General features: G+C 49.3%; 1 protein-coding gene across 8 annotated transcripts in view; it reads left to right on the top strand.

Moving 5' to 3' along the window:
• LOC139750999 (uncharacterized) overlaps nt 1–20936 on the top strand; it is a 221989-nt gene that overhangs the window by 162159 nt on the left and 38894 nt on the right. For all 8 annotated transcript variants that reach the window (XM_071666041.1, XM_071666042.1, XM_071666047.1 and 5 more), the window contains exon 2: nt 18888–19068. In XM_071666041.1, the coding sequence (XP_071522142.1) occupies nt 18888–19068 (181 nt within the window). The remainder of the gene's footprint in view (nt 1–18887; nt 19069–20936) is intronic.

Raw genomic sequence — 20936 nt, 5'->3', positions numbered from 1 at the left:
CGTGGTTGACTGGTTGATCATATGGTCGTGGTTGACTGGTTGATCATATGGTCGTGGTTGACTGGTTGATCATATGGTCGTGGTTGACTGGTTGATCATATGGTCGAGGTTGACTGGTTGATCATATGGTCGTGGTTGACTGGTTGATCATATGGTCGAGGTTGACTGGTTGATCATATGGTCGTGGTTGACTGGTTGATCATATGGTCGTGGTTGACTGGTTGATCATATGGTCGAGGTTGACTGGTTGATCATATGGTCGTGGTTGACTGGTTGATCATATGGTCGTGGTTGACTGGTTGATCATATGGTCGTGGTTGACTGGTTGATCATATGGTCGTGGTTGACTGGTTGATCATATGGTCGTGGTTGACTGGTTGATCATATGGTCGTGGTTGACTGGTTGATCATATGGTCGTGGTTGACTGGTTGATCATATGGTCGTGGTTGACTGGTTGATCATATGGTCGAGGTTGACTGGTTGATCATATGGTCGTGGTTGACTGGTTGATCATATGGTCGTGGTTGACTGGTTGATCATATGGTCGAGGTTGACTGGTTGATCATATGGTCGTGGTTGACTGGTTGATCATATGGTCGTGGTTGACTGGTTGATCATATGGTCGAGGTTAGCAGCTAACTTTCCCAGGAATAAAGGAAAATTAGGTTTGTTTTCTGGAAGTTGTCGTTGTGGAGGGGAAGGTGGCTCATAGTGTTTGTGGGGTGGGGCCCCCATGATGGTGGGTGTGGGGTGGGGCCCCATGATGATGGGTGTGGAGTGGGGCCCCCATGATGGTGGATGTGGTGGTAGGGCCCCTATGATGGTAGGTGTGGAATGGGGCATCCATGATGGTGGGTGTGGAGTGGGGCCCCCATGATGGTGGATGTGGTGTTAGGGCCCCTATGATGGTAGGTGTGGAATGGGGCCCCCATGATGGTGGGTGTGGAGTGGGGCCCCCATGATGGTGGGTGTGGGGCCCCCATGATGGTGGATGTGGTGGTAGGGCCCCTATGATGGTAGGTGTGGAATGGGGCCCCCATGATGGTGGATGTGGGGTAGGGGCCATCTGCAGTTCCATTTATCCCTCAGCTGGTGGCAATGTTGGTAGGCGTTCACTCAGGGCCCTTGGTTGTCAGAGATGATGGCTCAACAGCCCTCAGGTGTTGTCAGTGTTGGCAAGGGCCAAAAAAAAAAAAAAAAATGGGTGCTTAAATGAACCCTGGTATACCCCCCACCTCACCAGCTTGGAAGATGAGCAGTCGTACTTCAGTGAGTACGACCTGACGACCCACCTGAGCACGACGGTACGACCCTCCTGACGGACGGGTTTACCGACACTGGTGGAGTGGTGGCTGGCGGAGTTGACAAGAGTAGACGGGGACAGGGGATCGATCCTCACTTTCCAGAGATACGAGGTCCCGACACTGGGACCTTGCATCGCGTCCCCAAGGACCTGGGTGGCTGTGGTGTGAGGGACCCCGCCCGCCTTTTACGTGGCTACCTGGCTTCATGAGGTGTTCCTCACCTGCCCTCATGGGGTGACTTGGCTTCATGAGGTTACCTGGCTTTATGAGGTGCTCCTCGTCTGCCATCATGGGGTGACTTGGCTTTATGAGGTTACCTGGCTTTATGAGCCTCTCCTAATGTTGTTTTATGAGGTTACCTGGCTTTATGAGGCTCTCCTAATGTGGTTTTATGAGGTTACCTGGCGTTATGAGGCTCTCCTAATGTTGTTTTATGAGGCTCTCCGGCGTTATGAGGCTCTCTCCTGACATGGATTTATGAGGTTCCTATTCTCTATGGTCATTCACCTGGATTTACGGGCTACCTGGGTTTATGAGGCTTGACCTGGCATTATGAGGACCCTCCTGATCTGCCATTATGAGGCTCCACTTGACCTAGCTTTATGAGGAACCTCTTGACCTGCCATTGGGAGACCCTACTTGACCTGGCTTTGACCCGATTTTATGAGTCACTCATTAACCTGTCTTTCTAAGTTTCTGGGTCAGTTCCACTGTCTGTGTCATCAGACTGTATAGGACTTTTAAGGTCGTGATCAAGTCACCCCTTACTCTCCTCTCTTCCGTTGGAGGATAAATCGATGGCCTCCAACCTCACAGTACAACTTACCTTTCTCATTTCTGGCATTGTCTTTGTTGTCCTCCTCTGGACCTTCTCTCTCTGTTACTTCTTTGTGCTGCTTCGTCAAGTGCGGTGACCAAACTTGAGAATCATATGTCAGTTTTGTCCTCATATACGATATGAAGAGTTTGAATATTATATCTCTATCCATATACTTGAAAGATCTTTATCCATATACTTGAAAGATCTTTATCCATATACTTGAAAAGATATTCCCAATATTTGATGACAGTTTGTCTCCTTCAGATATTCTGTTAAGGTGGGTCTCTGTATATATAATGTCGACTTCTACTTCCCCCTCACAAAACCGATTCCTGAAACTTCTTTCTCTTGTCTCTGTGTCTCATCGTCCAATTGCTTTACATTCACTCGGGTTGAATTTCATCATCGACCAACGTAACAAGGCCCAGCTTTGGAAGTTTGTCTCCGTCCCCTTGCAACGACGTTGCACTCCTCCTCGCTCGTCACTTCAACATGACCTTGGCATCATCAGCAAACATGGTATCCAGGCACGAACCCAACCCTTCTGGCAAGCCATTTACGTACTCACGAAAGTGGTGACGAACCCCCCCCCCCCCCTCCCCCCTTTCCCACTCCCCCACTCCAGCCCCAGACCATTTCGAGAGGGAGGCTCCTCCCCCCTCCCCCTCCCCCCTCTCGACTCACATCCATTCTCCCCTTCCCCCGAAGATGGTATTCTGGCCATCGACGTAGCCCATTCTCCCCCCCCCCCCCCCCCCGCCTTAAATCCCTGACTGGAGATCCAATTGCTTTTCCAGCCTCCTTATGTGTAGCAGTGTCAAATGCTTTCTGGCAGTCCAAATACAGACGATCTGTGTGTGTGTGTCTGTCTGTCTGTCTGTGTGTGTGTGTGTGTGTGTGTGTCTGTGTGTGATAACTGATAGAAACAAACAGGGGATATGCCTTATCTCAGATAAAGACTCATGACAGGTGTGCTGTCTCTCGTAAAAACCCAAAGTGGATAAGATTTATTATCCACATGTGTCAGGTTTATCACGTGATATGCACTGCATTCCCGTGGTATGCATGTGATGTACACTGCATTCCCGTGGTATGCACGTGATATGCACTGCATTCCCGTGGTATGCACGTGATATGCACTGCATTCCCGTGGTATGCACGTGATATGCACTGCATTCCCGTGGTATGCACGTGATATGCACTGCATTCCCGTGGTATGCACGTGATATGCACTGCATTCCCGTGGTATGCACGTGATATGCACTGCATTCCCGTGGTATGCACGTGATATGCACTGCATTCCCGTGGTATGCACGTGATATGCACTGCATTCCCGTGGTATGCACGTGATATGCACTGCATTCCCGTGGTATGCATGTGATGTACACTGCATTCCCGTGGTATGCACGTGATATGCACTGCATTCCCGTGGTATGCATGTGATGTACACTGCATTCCCGTGGTATGCACGTGATATGCACTGCATTCCCGTGGTATGCACGTGATATGCACTGCATTCCCGTGGTATGCATGTGATGTACACTGCATTCCCGTGGTATGCATGTGATGTACACTGCATTCCCGTGGTATGCACGTGATATGCACTGCATTCCCGTGGTAATGCACGTGGTGTGCACTGCATTCCCGTGGTATGCACGTGATATGCACTGCATTCCCGTGGTATGCACGTGATATGCACTGCATTCCCGTGGTATGCACGTGATATGCACTGCATTCCCGTGGTATGCACGTGATATGCACTGCATTCCCGTGGTATGCATGTGATGTACACTGCATTCCCGTGGTATGCATGTGATGTACACTGCATTCCCGTGGTATGCATGTGATGTACACTGCATTCCCGTGGTATGCACGTGATATGCACTGCATTCCCGTGGTATGCACGTGATATGCACTGCATTCCCGTGGTATGCACGTGATATGCACTGCATTCCCGTGGTATGCACGTGATATGCACTGCATTCCCGTGGTATGCACGTGATATGCACTGCATTCCCGTGGTATGCACGTGATATGCACTGCATTCCCGTGGTATGCATGTGATGTACACTGCATTCCCGTGGTATGCATGTGATGTACACTGCATTCCCGTGGTATGCACGTGATATGCACTGCATTCCCGTGGTATGCATGTGATGTACACTGCATTCCCGTGGTATGCACGTGATATGCACTGCATTCCCGTGGTATGCATGTGATGTACACTGCATTCCCGTGGTATGCACGTGATATGCACTGCATTCCCGTGGTATGCATGTGATGTACACTGCATTCCCGTGGTATGCACGTGATATGCACTGCATTCCCGTGGTATGCATGTGATGTACACTGCATTCCCGTGGTATGCATGTGATGTACACTGCATTCCCGTGGTATGCACGTGATATGCACTGCATTCCCGTGGTATGCACGTGATATGCACTGCATTCCCGTGGTATGCACGTGATATGCACTGCATTCCCGTGGTATGCATGTGATGTACACTGCATTCCCGTGGTATGCACGTGATATGCACTGCATTCCCGTGGTATGCACGTGATATGCACTGCATTCCCGTGGTATGCATGTGATGTACACTGCATTCCCGTGGTATGCACGTGATATGCACTGCATTCCCGTGGTATGCACGTGATATGCACTGCATTCCCGTGGTATGCACGTGATATGCACTGCATTCCCGTGGTATGCACGTGATATGCACTGCATTCCCGTGGTATGCACGTGATATGCACTGCATTCCCGTGGTATGCACGTGATATGCACTGCATTCCCGTGGTATGCACGTGATATGCACTGCATTCCCGTGGTATGCACGTGATATGCACTGCATTCCCGTGGTATGCATGTGATGTACACTGCATTCCCGTGGTATGCACGTGATATGCACTGCATTCCCGTGGTATGCACGTGATATGCACTGCATTCCCGTGGTATGCATGTGATGTACACTGCATTCCCGTGGTATGCACGTGATATGCACTGCATTCCCGTGGTATGCACGTGATATGCACTGCATTCCCGTGGTATGCATGTGATGTACACTGCATTCCCGTGGTATGCACGTGATATGCACTGCATTCCCGTGGTATGCACGTGATATGCACTGCATTCCCGTGGTATGCACGTGATATGCACTGCATTCCCGTGGTATGCACGTGATATGCACTGCATTCCCGTGGTATGCACGTGATATGCACTGCATTCCCGTGGTATGCACGTGATATGCACTGCATTCCCGTGGTATGCACGTGATATGCACTGCATTCCCGTGGTATGCACGTGATATGCACTGCATTCCCGTGGTATGCATGTGATGTACACTGCATTCCCGTGGTATGCACGTGATATGCACTGCATTCCCGTGGTATGCACGTGATATGCACTGCATTCCCGTGGTAATGCACGTGGTGTGCACTGCATTCCCGTGGTAATGCACGTGGTGTGCACTGCATTCCCGTGGTATGCATGTGATGTACACTGCATTCCCGTGGTATGCACGTGATATGCACTGCATTCCCGTGGTATGCACGTGATATGCACTGCATTCCCGTGGTATGCACGTGATATGCACTGCATTCCCGTGGTATGCATGTGATGTACACTGCATTCCCGTGGTATGCACGTGATATGCACTGCATTCCCGTGGTATGCACGTGATATGCACTGCATTCCCGTGGTAATGCACGTGGTGTGCACTGCATTCCCGTGGTATGCACGTGATATGCACTGCATTCCCGTGGTATGCATGTGATGTACACTGCATTCCCGTGGTATGCACTGCATTCCCGTGGTAATGCACGTGATGTGCTCTGCATTCCTGTGGTATGCACGTGATATGCACTGCATTCCCGTGGTATGCACGTGATATGCACTGCATTCCCGTGGTAATGCACGTGGTGTGCACTGCATTCCCGTGGTATGCACTTGATATGCACTGCATTCCCGTGGTATGCATGTGATGTACACTGCATTCCCGTGGTATGCACGTGATGTGCAATGCATCCACACAGTGAGCACCACTTAACACATGACGTGCGCTGCATGTTTCCAGGTATGCACCGTGTGTCGTCATGTGCAGTGCATACCTCACAAGACGCACTGCATACGTCTTGTGACTCTTTTGACAGACGCCTTCCCGTCTGTCTGTGTGGGAAGGTCGGCAGAGCCACCTCTGTGTTGAAGGCCTCTCTGTGTCTGTGTTGGCGGCTTCTCTCTGTCTGTGTCTGTGTTGAAGCCCCTGTGCGGCTTCTCTCTGTCTTTGTCTGTGTTGAAGGCCTCTCTGTGTCTGTGTTGGCGGCTTCTCTCTGTCTGTGTCTGTGTTGAAGGCCTCTCTGTCTGTGTCTGTGTTGAAGGCCTCTCTGTCTGTGTCTGTGTTGAAGGCCTCTCTGTCTGTGTCTGTGTTGAAGGCCTCTCTGTGTCTGTGTTGGCGGCTTCTCTCTGTCTGTGTCTGTGTTGAAGGCCTCTCTGTGTCTGTGTTGGCGGCTTCTCTCTGTCTGTGTCTGTGTTGAAGGCCTCTCTGTCTGTGTCTGTGTTGAAGGCCTCTCTGTCTGTGTCTGTGTTGAAGGCCTTTCTGTCTCTGTGTCTGTGTTGAAGGCCTTCCTCTGTGTCTGTGTTGAAGGCCTCTCTCTCTCTCTCTCTGTGTCTGTGTTGGGCGTTGCCATCTGTCTCACAGGTGTGTTGTTCCTTGTCTGTGTAACCCCGGTGGCTGTGTGTGATGACTGTGTTTAATGCTGTGCTTTGGCTGTGTTGAGGTGGCTGTATGTGTGTGTGTGTGTGTGTGTGTGTGTGTGTGTGTGTGTGTGTGTTACAGAACTTTGTCTAATTACACAATTAAAAAAAAAAAAGTTGTGTTATAGTGTGAATGAAAGTCACACAGTCGGGCACAGACACACAGATCATACATCAGGTAAAAACCCATGACTCATATCTATACATACGTATGCAAATATCCCACGCCTCTTTTTTTCCCTAGAATTTTTTATTTTATATGTTAATCAGATGCACCACTATTGAAACAGCTTGTACTACAAGCAGGGTCGTGTTATCGATAACGTAAGGGTGGTGTGATGTATTTATGCAAATTATGTCCTTGTTGTGTTGCGTAAGAATAGACACAAGAACACTCATATATTTCAGGTGTTTTGCCCAAATACGTAGAATTTGTAGATGTACAACACCATCCACTTGTAACCAGTGTACTACTACTACTACTACTACTACTACTACTACTACTACTACTACTACTACTACTACTACTACTACTACTTCTACTAGTATATATACTACCTTATAACTTTAGATGTAAATGGACATGAAGAATTATTTGCATACGTACATACATACACGTTCCAGTGTCTGGCCAAGCCGATTAGGGTGTGTCTCTGGCCAAGGCTGGCGAGGAGGGTGTCTGACCATGGTCTATGGCCAAGGCTGACGAGGAGGGTGCCTGACCATGGTCTCTGGCCAAGGCTGACGAGGAGGGTGTCTGACCATGGTCTCAGGCCAAGGCTGACGAGGAGGGTGTCTGACCAATGGTTTCTGGCCAAGGCTGACGAGGAGGGTGTCTGACTAATGGTCTCTGGCCAAGGCTGACGAGGAGGGTGTCTGGCCAAGGCTTTCAGTGGGGCCAACTTTGAGGCCTGGAGTGGGGGTCTGTTTTCACTAAGTTTGGCTATGATTAAAACTTGTGTGGAAGGCACGTCAGCTAGGGGGACACTTTCAGTCCCCCATGGTAATCCAAGTGTGCTACACACACACACACACACACACACACACACAAACCGATGGGTGGGTGGGGGGGATTATGAATTTTCCACTGCGTCATGGTGACAATTCAACCCTGACTTGTTATTTATGATACGATGTCTCGTTTCACGTCTCCCGAGGCCCGTCCACCATAGTGTGTACGACCCGTCCGCACACGAAGTCCAATACATGTCTTAGGGACTTTACAGCCAAGCAGCCAACAGACAGAGATGCTGTTCAATCGTAAATATCAAATTCTTAATACAAAGAAAACTGTTTATATATATATATATATATATATATATATATATATATATATATATATATATATATATATATATATATATATATATATATATATATATATATATATCTCAAGATAGCGGCATCGGAACGAATAGAATATATATTCTATTCACGATGTGGCTACGTTTGCCAAAATAGTAAATTGTATAAACACGAGAGCTGTTTGTGTGCTCAACGCGGATATATAAGTGTATTTCATGTAGGATTTATTGTAGAATGGGCTTGAATTTACATAACAAAAATGCACAGTAGTTTTGCCGGAAACAAGCGACTTCCGTCCTGATAAAATATATGTTTAATGATGTCTTCACCATACGTGGATAGGTGTAATGTATATATATATATATATATATATATATATATATATATATAAATGTGTGTGTGTGTTACAAATGGAGAGAAGCATTGTTATCGTACTATTTAATAAGCAATACAGAGTTAACATTATCTAACTATTTAATCTGTATAATACTAGTCTCTCAAGTTATCAATTATGGTCACAATTAACATTATATAACTAAATTATCTCTATAATATCAATCCATAGAGGATCAGTTATGTTGACTCCCTAATGATAATGCATATTGCATTTTTCACCACCTCCAGATGATCACGTTATCCCATCGTTATTATTGTTATTATTTATTTATTTAAACGTCCAGGACGCCAGAATTCGTTACGTGGAAAGAAAGACGAAAATAGTGTACACATCGAGCTGTTGCACCATCGTTCGCTCGTTTAAAGTTGAACGTCCAGACAGCAGCATCTATTTCTGGAGCTTCTAGAATAACGCTGCGAAGAAGACGTTATTACAGACTGTCGTTAACTGTCTGTCTCTCTGTCTGTCTGTCCATCGTTCGCTCGTTTAAAGTTGAACGCCCAGAAAGCAGCATCTATTTCGGAAGCTTCTAGAATAACGCTGTGAAGAAGACGTTATTACGGACGGGCGTTGACTGTCTGTCTGTCTGTCTGTCTGGAGGAACAGGACGGGTCGACAGGGGAGTTTTAGATTTATGCCCGACTGGCGAACAACCTTGACCTGTTCAATCCATTTTGTACACCGAGTGTCAAAGGTCAAGGTTATGCTTTTAAAGGACGGTCGACTCTGTCTCATTTAAAGGCAGCCAGTTGGCCATTTTAAACGCGTAGGTGCTGTGTCGATCAAGGATACAAGGTTCGTTCATTATTGGGCGTTGATAGAGTGGAAGAGAAAAGAATAGAAATCTTAGAGCTATCTTTATACACACACCTTGTGTTCGAAAGGGTCAAAGATGAAAGGTCAAGAGAAAATAATGACCCTTAGGAGTAAAGGTCAGACGTGGGTTAGGCTAGGTTGGGTTATGTTAGGTGGGACAAGGCAGTTTGAAGAAGCCTATTGTGTGTGTGTGTGTGTGTGTGTGTGTGTGTGTGTGTACACATAGTCCCTCCCCACCTCGCGCGCGCGGGCGCGCGTGTATCTGTGTCGCCGAGAAATGAGGAGGACAACTTTAGGTTCTGGGGCAAGCTGTAGACAGGTTGTAACTCAATTCTTGCATTCTTGCATTCCCTTGAAATACTAACTTTTCCCACCCACCCACCCACACACACACAACACACACACACACACACACACACACACACACACACACACACACACACACACACACACCCAGCCCGCCCCCCCCCCCCCCCCCCCCACCACCACCTCTTTGTGATGGTGTTGTTTTCTTATATTGAAAGCCAATAGCGACTTAGGGGCAATCCCTTTCGCTCAGTTGGGTTTGAACGTAATAAGGCATTTAAATAAGAAAAAAAAAAATAAAAATCAGTTGCTTCCAAAACGCTAGTGTATCTCTCTCTCTCTCTCTCTCTCTCTCTCTCTCTCTCTCTCTCTCTCTCTCTCTCTCTCTCTCTCTCCTTCTCGAGATTCGCTCTTGGGGGTGTTTCCTTTGAAGATTTTTAATCGTGTTGATCATATCCATTTTTTTTTTTCATGGGCAAACTTAGCGTTTAGTTAATATGTAATCCCTCTTGGGGACCTTCACGTTTGGGATTATTTTAATATAATCCTTCTTGGGGACCTCCACGTCATCGATTATTTTAATGTAATTCTTCATGGCACCTCTACATGAGGGATTATTACTTAATATCTATTCCTCATTATCTCCTTAAGAGGGAAATAGCCAAATAGGACTTACAGTGTTGAGTATGGCTCCCTCGCAGGTGTTTCCGTAGGCTGTTTAGGTTAGGTCCTATGCACGGTGTGGTTGTAGCCACACACCCACCCACACCTCTGCAGACTCCACCCACCCTCCCACCCATTCTAGGGTGAGTTCAGTTAGGAACAGTTCGCTTCACCAGCTTAAAAAAAAAAGAGTCGTTCACACTGTTTTATCTCGTCACCGTCACATTACGTCACGTCAACGTCACCTCTCCGTCACAATTTCATGTACGTAATCGAATCAAATGTATCCCTTGCTCCACCTCGCCCGCATCCGACCACACGACCCGACCCAACCCCATGAGCCTCTCTCTCTCTCTCTCTCTCTCTCTCTCTCTCTCTCTCTCTCTCTCTCTCTCTCTCTCTCTCTCTCTCTCTCTCTCCCTAGCAAACCAAGTGTTCAGTGTCATGATTTTACGCTGTGTTCCCATCCCGTGAATCATCATCATCACCATCATCATCATCATCACCATCATCATTAATTAATCAATCATTGATGATCATTTTTACCCAACATTTGTTGTTGTTGTTGTTGATGTTTCATGGGCAGTTTTGAGGACGTCTTTTGAGCCCCGCCCGCCGTGCCCGCCCCCCGCTGTGACGACTGGGTGATTACGTCTGTGTTAACACAGCTGGTGTCGCTGTGTGTGAGGGATCGCTGTGTCGTCAACACTGGCGGGAAATACACAGCGGGGGAGGGGAAATGGCGTCATTGTTTGGCCTATAAGGGGCTTGTGAGTCTGGTGTGTCGAAATCGTTTTCTCTTGTGGTTTTCTTGAGTTCCTCCTGACAAAAAAAAAATGGAGGTGGGGAGGTTTAAGGTCCCCTTCCCTCCCTACCTGCCTCCTCCTCCTCCTCCTCCTCCTCCTCCTTCTCTGACCTCCTGTTGAGGGTCAGAGGTCAAGGTGAGGGGTTCCGTGTTGTCCAGGATGTCTGAGTTCCTTGAGCACGACCGTACGACCTCCCTTGGGCACAATGGTACGACCTTTCAGCACGACATACGACCTTCTTTGAGCACGACGGTACGACCTTCCTTGAACACGACGGTACGACCCCTTCAACACGACGGTACGACCTTCTCGGAGCACGACGGTACGACTCCCTCGAGCACGACGGCTTGAGTCTGAGGGACGATGCCCTTGCCTTTAACCTCGATCCGTGAGGGCCAGGTCAAAGGTCAGGTCACCATGTCCGAGAGTCGTATATAGTCGTACACGAGGAGCGACTAACTGCGTAGCCAGACTACTGGCCAGCAATACACATGTCCTGAAATAGACTGGGGTCCCCATCCTTGCTGGGGCTACCCCCCCCCCCCCAACCTTCTCCCCAGCCCTCTCCCCAACCCTCTCCCCAGCCCTCTCCCCAACCCTCTCCCCAACCCTCTCCCCAACCCTCTCCCCAGCCCTCTCCCCAGCCCTCCCCTAGCCCCTCCCCCACACAATTACGGTTCTCCATTATTTTGATGAGGAAAATTATACCTGTTATTTATTTTTTTTGTGTGTGGGTCTTGATGGATGTGGTGGAAAGGGAGGGGAGGGGTTTGTACTGTAGTGATGGTGGTGGTGATGGGTGGGACTGGGTGATGGTGGTGGTGGGTGGTAATGATGGGTGGACTGGGTGATGGTGGTGTTGGGTGGTAATGATGGGTGGACTGGGTGATGGTGGTGTTGGGTGGAAATGATGGGTGTGACTGGGTGATGGTGGTTTTGGGTGGACTGGATGGCAGTGAGGAGTGGACTGGGTGGTAGTGGTGGGTGGACTAGGTGGCAGTGATGGGTGGACTAGATGAGCCTTCCACAGCCACTAAGGTAAGTGGCATAGTGACATCACCAGTGCCACTAACAGCCTCTGTCTAGCGATAAGGATGATCAAAAATGACTCAGTGAGTCGAGCAAATTACCTGGTGACGGTATTATGTCACAATCATGACGGACAAGAACGCAGTCTTCCTGTTTTTGTTTGGTGCAGTTTATGCAAAACGTTTCCTTTATTTACGAAAGCAGGCTATTATTTATTTTTTTAGTGGGGGGGGGGACACAGGTCGACCTCTGGAACTGATGGGGAACACAGGTCGACCTCTGGAACTGATGGGGGGGACACAGGTCGACCTCTGGAACTGATGGGGGGGGGGACACAGGTCGACCTTTGGAACTGATGGGAAACATAGGTCGACCTCTGGAACTGATGGGGGGGACACAGGTCGACCTCTGGAACTGATGGGGGGGACACAGGTCGACCTCTGGAACTGATGGGGGACACAGGTCGACCTCTGGAACTGATGGGGAGACACAGGTCGACCTCTGGAACTGATGGACAACACAGGTCGACCTCTGGAACCCATGGGAGGGACACAGGTCGACCTCTGGAACTGATGGACAACACAAGTCGACCTCTGGAACTGATGGACAGCACAAGTCGACCTCCGGAAGAAAAATATAGCCAGAGGAACTTGGATTTAAGAGCTACGTGTGGGTGTGAGGAAAATGGGGAAAACCTCTCTTGGATGTGGACGGGTCAAGCACCAGGTAGCGCCTTTGCACGTGCTGTGCGTGCTTGTCGCACGTGCTGTACGTGCTCAGGGAACGAGGTTATTTAGAAGATGATGTGGTTGGGTGAGAGGACGTGAGGTTATGAGGCTGGGATGAGGTTTGATCGTGTGCAGTTTGGAGTCTGTGAGATTTACTGGTGAGGGTCAACACTCGGGTTTTCAGCGGTACAGCGAACAGGTGACCCCATGGGAGCGGCACAGCGTGTCCCCATGGGAGCGGCACAGCGTGTCCCCATGGGAGTGGCACAGCGTGTCCCCATGGGAGCGGCACAGCGTGTCCCCATGGGAGTGGCACAGCGTGTCCCCATGGGAGCGGCACAGCGTGTCCCCATGGGAGTGGCACAGCGTGTCCCCATGGGAGTGGCACAGCGTGTCCCCATGGGAGTGGCACAGCGTGTCCCCATGGGAGTAGGGCAGCCGTTCCTATGGGAATGGAGCAGGTGACCCGATGGGAGCAGGGCAGATGTCCCCCTTGGGAGAGAAGCGGGTGGTTCATCTTCATGAATAACAATATGCCAGGATCACTACACACACACTCACCCCAGGCGTCGTGTCAGACCCGCGCCTGGAGGCCAGCAATGTGGCGGAATGATGAAGACTTGGTCGAGTTGGCTGAGGGTCGCAGAAGAAGGAAGTGGAGGAGGAGGTGTGATGATCGACTTGAGAGGGAATGGCCAGCCGACCAACCACATTCCTCCACACGCCTTTTACTACACCCCACACACACACGCGCGACACGCCACACGCGCAGACTCACGCGTTTCCTTCATTCCTCCACATGGGACCGTGTGTATGTGTGTGTGTGTGTGTGTGTGTATTCCCTCATATTTACCTTACTGAATGAGCCAATATCGATTGTAGGGTGTGACATGGCCTCGAGGAGGTTGCGACTGCCTCGTTTCGCACGAGCGTTCTTTATGGTGCCTTGCCTCCTGCCCTTCCTGCCTCCCTCCTCCTCCTCCTCCTCCTCCTCCTCCTCCTCCTCTTCCTCTAACTCCTACACCAAACAGCGGTGGTTCTGCGCCTTGACGATCAGGCGCTGTGTTTGTGTTTGTGTCTGTGTGTGTCTGGTGGTCGATACCACCCCACACGGCCCCCATACACACTCACCCCATCCACCATGCCCGTCAGAGTGCGCGGGGGGCGCGCCTCACTCACTCTCTCACACCGCCGATAACCGGTATGGTTTCTCTGTGACTAACACGCAGCAGAGCAAGAACGCCTCTACCAGTAGAGCCAGAAATGTTCGCCCCCCCACCAGCTCCGCCGAGCGAGGTAACAGCAAGTTAGGTGGGAACTGAAGGTGTAGAAACGTGGCATTGATTGCCAGACGCGCAGCAGAACCCAGGGGGGGAACGAGGATGGAGGGTAGCAGAACCCAGGGATGGAAGGTGCCAGAACGGGAATGGAGGGGAACAGAAGAGGAGGGAACAGTGTGAGAGAGAGGAACAGAACGGGGAATGAAGAGAATGGAACGGGGTTAGAAGGGGAACAGAATGGGGAAACGGAGCTGGAGGGGGAACAGAACGGGGCTGGGGAACAGCAACGAGGCTGGAGGGGGGGAAACAGAACAACGGTCGATGTTCACTTCCAGTAATAATTTAAGGAAGATCCAGTGTGGTGTGGTGGGAGAGTTAAGGGTGAGGAGAGCAGGGGGTGTCAAGAGGCCATAGGGTCTGGTGGACGGGTTACAGTGGGGCCCCCCCGGTCACAGTAGGAGGAGGGAGAGGGAGGAGGATGTCCAGCGCCCCTTCTCTCGGGGAGGGAGGGTGTCCAGCCAGCGCCCCTTCTCGCGGGGAGGGAGGGTGTCCAGCGCCCCTTCTCTCGGGGAGGGAGGGTGTCCAGCCAGCGCCCCTTCTCGCGGGGAGGGAGGGTGTCCAGCGCCCCTTCTCTCGGGGAGGGATGGTGTCCAGCGCCCCTTCTCGCGGGGAGGGAGGGTGTCCAGCGCCCCTTCTCTCGGGGAGGGAGGGTGTCCAGCCAGCGCCCCCTTGTGCCCGGAGGCGTCGTAACTTATTCATCATTCTTGTTTACACTTTAGAGCATGACAACGCTCATCTAGACACCCTGAGCGTCGCACCTCAGTGGGTCCTGCCTGGCCTGGCACATGCGTTGGACTTGTGGCAACAGCTGATGGTTGTAGGTTTCCCATAGTTTATGTGTGGAGACTAGTTATTCGAGGATTGACCGTTGTCATACCCCCCTTTTTTTTCACTCTCTCACTTTCTTTTTCTTAATTTGTCTTTCCATCATTCTCATACCTTCCTGTTGATTAATTTCTTCGTCCCTTGAATTGATTATTTTCTTGTTTTCCCCGCCCCCAGGACAGCCATTACCGGCATATATTTTGCCCGGGTCACTTGAAAACTCGTATGATTAATTATAATCATCTGCTCATCGGATGATTTGATGGACCGTACCTCAAGACACCGTCCGTATCTTCGTGTCTGTGTTTGTTGTCTGCATGGTACAAATGAGGCGCTGGGGGGTGTCGGAAGTGTCTGTGGGGGGGTTGATGGTGTCGGATCCGACACCTGAAGCAGAGGAGTGGCTCGGAGTGGTGTCGGATCCGACACCTGTGAAGTTGAGGACCTCGATCTTCTCCAGGTATAGGCCTGGATGGGGCGTGGGGCGCTGACGTCACCGTCTTGTGGGGTGTGGTGGTGGGAGGGGAAGCACATGATGCTGGTGTGAGACGTATGATGACACGGGGTATCGGCTGCTCACGCCTCCCATTCCCTCGACGAAGGGTTCCCAATGACTGAAGGAACTCTTTTGCCCCACCACCATCACCACCACCCACCACCACCAATGTCTGGTGAAACATGGCAGACTCCGCCGAGTTTCTCCTGTTTCCTTGGAGAGGTTTCAAAACCTCGCTGGGCAATCATCATTACCTCTCGTTGAGACAGATTATCTGGCCTCACAGCCTGGCTAGGCCGGATCCTGCCTAAGAATGGACGACGTATTAAAGGCGCGTTTCGTAGCGAGGGAATCAGAGAGAGAGAGAGAGAGAGAGAGAGAGAGAGAGAGAGAGAGAGAGAGAGAGAGAGAATGAGAGAGAGAGAGAGAGAGAGAGAGAGAGAGAGAGAGAGAGAGAGAGAGAGAGAGAGAGAGAGAGAGAGGGGGAAAAATGGAGGAAGCTGCTGAGCATCGTGAAAATATTTATTATTTTCTTTCGTTCCCGTTAAGGACAGGTTCCCACGGTCAGCTGTAAGAGAGACTGAAGGGGGGGACGTGGCCCGGTGTGGATCGTGAGGGGTCAGAGGTCAAAGACAAGAGGAGGAGGAGGACCACCTCCGCTCAATAATTCCCATAGGGCGATCCATCGCCGACTTGTGTATTGACTTCGGGCCTGGAGGCGTGGAGGCGATGGCGTGGTATTATATGGTTCAGTGGGCCTCACTGTGGCTGCTTGACTGGGCTTAGGAGAGGGACGCAGGCCCCCCCCGTTGGTGGGGGTGAGGAAGGAACAAGGGGGATCTGGTTGACGCGGAGGTGACATCATCATTATCACAGCTTGATGTGGGGGTGTTTTTTTTTTAACAGGAAATGAGATTCGTAGGGGACGTCTTATTAGTGTTTCTTGAAGGGGTGGTATCAGGGGCGAAAGCAGTTGGGCTTGGGGAGAGAGAGAGAGAGAGAGAGAGAGAGAGAGAGAGAGAGAGTCTAGCTGGTGTGGAATCACGACCAACACCCACGGCTTGAAGGGGTGGTGCCAGGTAAGCAGGGGCTGTTGGTGTGGGGGTAGAGAGGGAGGGGAAGTAAGTCTGGTTTGTATTGCTTGAAGGGGTGGTATCAAGGGAGGAGGAGGAGCAGGTGTGGTGTGTTGGTGGGGTATTGTGGCAGGACTTCCACCCTCGTGCTACCCTTCCCTTCCCTTCCCTGCTCTCCCTCCCTCCCTCCCCTCGCTGCCGGGAATAGCTGGGTCATATTTTCATTTTCCTGACATTAACTTTCGTCTATCTTTGGAAGAAAACAGAAGACGGGGTAATTAAGGCCCTATTCAGGCAAACCTTATATCATACTTGTGTTTCGTGCTTGACAGTGTGTGTGTGTGTGTGTGTGTGTGTGTGTGTGTGTGTGTGTGTGTGTGTGTGTGTGGTGATCAGGAGGCGTTGGGGGAGAGAAAGACGCTTGTAGGTTTGACCCCCCCCCCCCCCCAAGCATGTGAGGAGTGGGTGTTTGTCTGTGTAGAACACAGACGACTTGCTCTCCCCTGAACTGAGAAGTGAGAGGGTCGCCTTACCTCATATGCAGACGCTGTCTGTGTCTGGATGATGCAACACACCCACATGTCTGTGTCTGGATGATGCAGCACCCACCTGTCTGTGTCTGGATGATGCAGCACCCACATGTCTGTGTCTAGATGATTCAACAGCCACCTGTCTGTGTCTGGATGATGCAATACACCCACCTGTCTGTGTCTGGATGATGCAACACCCACCTGTCTGTGCTTGGATGACGAAAAACACCCACCTATCTGTGTCTGGATGATGCAAAACTCCCACCTCAGAAAAAAAAACATACCACATCTTTGGGTCTTTTTTTCTCTCTGTGAATAAAAATTTGATGCATACGATGCAAGATGCATGGCCGGAAACCACAGTACCTCTGGGCTCAAGCAATACCCCAGGAACAATACGAGGGGGGGTCAGAAACCACCGTGGTTTAAGACGTGGCAGACTCGTGGATGAAAGCGCACCTCAGCTGACCTAAGAACCCTGACCTTTTCTTTTCTATCTTATCCCCTTAGGGAGCGACTGCCCCCACAACCCCTTAATTCACTCTCCCCCTTAACTCAGGGCCCTAGACGGACCACCACCACCACCACCACCAGGGCTAATGGTTGAATAGGAGGGGAACAGGTCATTAAACACTCCCTGAGGAGGTGCTTGTGTTTCAAATACCCACCATGGTCTGTTGTGGCACTGCTCTACAGTGATACATTAGGGTCACTGCACAGTGATAGATTAGGGTCACTGTACAGTGATACATTAGGGTCACTGTACAGTGATACATTAGGGTCACTGTACAGTGATACATTAGGGTCACTGTACAATGATACATTAGGGTCACTGTACAGTGATACATTAGGGTCACTGTACAGTGATACATTAGGGTCACTGTACAGTGATACATTAGGGTCACTGTACAATGATACATTAGGGTCACTGTACAGTGATACATTAGGGTCACTGTACAGTGATACATTAGGGTCACTGTACAGTGACACATTAGGGTCACTACAATGATAGATTAGAATCATTAATGTTACTCTGATTCATTGAAAGTTAGACCCCCATCAATTGAGTCTATAGACATGATCGGAAAGCATTTTTTTGTTAAACGTATGTACAGTACCTTACCATATTATTATAATGCTACTTCGTCTTGAATGACATCTCTCTCTCTTCCTATACATCCATACACATATTTTTCATTGTATGGGTTTTTGAACAATGAATAATTCCCAGTGAATGAAGACTGTGGAGATATACATCACTTGAACACATGAAACCCCTTATGTCTGGCAACTGGTATATTCAGGATGAATGAAATGTTATAGCTGTGTGTTGAGTAGCCTGGACCACTTCAGATGTCATATATGTTATAAATTATATAGATATACTGTATCTTATAAGTTATATTGATATATTGTATCGTATCAATGTCTTGACCATAGTTAACATCTTGTCTGTGTTCTTCCAGTAATCTCCTCACGTATATATATATATATATATATATATATATATATATATATATATATATATATATATATATATATATATATATATATATCCTCCTGTTCTACTTGAGTTCTTCATTCTTCCCCTGTTCTTCTAGAGTTCTCTCTTCACTCACCTTGTTCTTCCTCCCCGTGAACTGTTATTGTTCTATCGTGGAAGGTATGAGTACCTGTTCCCTCCTTCCTCCTTCGGCAGGGTCCGCACCCACGAGGGGAGCGGCCTTACCATCCGCATCCCACGGCAGCTGAGCGACCGGGGAGCTACCCACAGCGCCGCCCACCACCCACTCGTCTCCCCCGAGGCCCAACACCGCGCCTCCCACGTCACCAAGTCCAAGAGCCTTACCACCAGCATGGACAAACTCACCACCGCTCAGGTCAGTCCGGACGGCCGACGCTCGCGTCGCGAGGATTGGTTTGATCCTCCGTACCTTCTCCAGCAACTCTAAACATCTGTATTGTTATTATTATTATTATTATTATTATTATTATTATTATTATTATTGTTGTTGTTGTTATTATTCGTCTTATTCTTCTTCTTTTTCTTCTTCTTCTTCTTCTTCTTCTTCTTCTTCTTCTTCTTCTTCTTCTTATCATTATTATTATTATTATTATTATTATTATTATTATTATTATTATTATTATTATTATATGTAAACGAATATAGTCCATGTGAACGCGCACTTTCATAGAACACACAGCCCTGCAACAGCCAGGCTTCGAACCCAGGACCTCATGCATGGTAGGCGGGAGCGCTCCTGCCTACCATGCATGAGGTCCTGGGTTCGAACCCTGGCTTTTGGAGGGTTGTATGTGATATATATATATATATATATATATATATATATATATATATATATATATATATATACCTCATACCTACCTACCTTTGTGCCTTCCCTAGGCAGGTAGCAAGCCAGTTATCTTCGTTACGTCCCTATTTCTTTACCCATTTGCCTTTGTCTTTAACTATTTGCCTATTTCTTTACCCATATCCATTTTCTTCACCATTTGACTATTTCTTTACCTTCCCTACTACCCACTTCCACTCCAGCTTACCTACAGAATTTACCTTCTTACCTAAACATTTACCTACATCCCTACCCATGGCGTATGTGGAACTACAGATACCCCAGGGCTGGTGATGGGGCACCACGGGGAACTACAGATACCCCAGGGCTGGTGATGGGGCACCACAGATACCCCAGGATTGGTGAAGGGCACCACAGATATGACAGGTGATGGGGCACCACAGATACCCCAGGATTGGTGAAGGGCACCACAGATATGACAGGTGATGGGGCACCACAGATACCCCAGGATTGGTGAAGGGCACCACAGATATGACAGGTGATGGGGCACCACAGATACCCTAGGATTGGTGAAGGGCACCACAGATATGACAGGTGATGGGGCATCACAGATCCCCCAGGGTTGGTGAAGGGCACCACAAATCCCCCCAGGGTTGGTGAAGGGCACCACAGACCTGACAGGGCTGGTGAAGGGCACCACAGACCCCACAGACCTGGTGAGAGAGCCAAGGAGTTCCCAGATGTCCCCTGGGTTCCAGGAGGGTGCTGGAAGTGCTCCAGTTTTTCCAGTGTTTGGTTGGCTTGAGGTTCCGTGTGTTTGTATGGCTTCCACTGAAGCGTCCAGCATCACACACTCAACGTTTGTTTTGATCTGTGAGTGTACGTGTGTGAGTTTGTGTGTGTGTGTACATGTGTGTGTGTCTGTGTCTGTGTTAGTGTACATGTGTGTGTCTGTGTCTGTGTTAGTGTACATGTGTGTGTCTGTGTCTGTGTTAGTGTACATGTGTGTGTCTGTGTCTGTGTTAGTGTACATGTGTGTGTCTGTGTCTGTGTTAGTGTACATGTGTGTGTCTGTGTCTGTGTTAGTGTACATGTGTGTGTCTGTGTCTGTGCGTTAGTGTACATGTGTGTGTCTGTGTCTGTGTGTTAGTGTACATGTATGTGTGTGTGTCTGTGCGTTAGTGTACATGTATGTGTGTGTGTCTGTGCGTTAGTGTACATGTGTGTGTCTGTGTCTGTGCGTTAGTGTACATGTGTGTGTCTGCGTCTGTGTGTTAGTGTACATGTATGTGTGTGTGTCTGTGCGTTAGTGTACATGTATGTGTGTGTCTGTGTGGTAGTGTACATCTGTGTGAGTGTGTGTCTGTGTGTGTGTGTGTCATTGTGCATGTGTGTCTGTGTATGTGTGTGTGTGTGTGTGTGTGTGTGTGTGT

This window comes from Panulirus ornatus, chromosome 10, assembly GCF_036320965.1.
Source record: "Panulirus ornatus isolate Po-2019 chromosome 10, ASM3632096v1, whole genome shotgun sequence".
NCBI classification, from domain to species: Eukaryota; Metazoa; Arthropoda; class Malacostraca; order Decapoda; family Palinuridae; genus Panulirus; species Panulirus ornatus.
The sequence above is the reverse complement of the archived record's forward strand: the minus strand, read 5'-3'. Positions and strand labels throughout refer to the sequence as shown.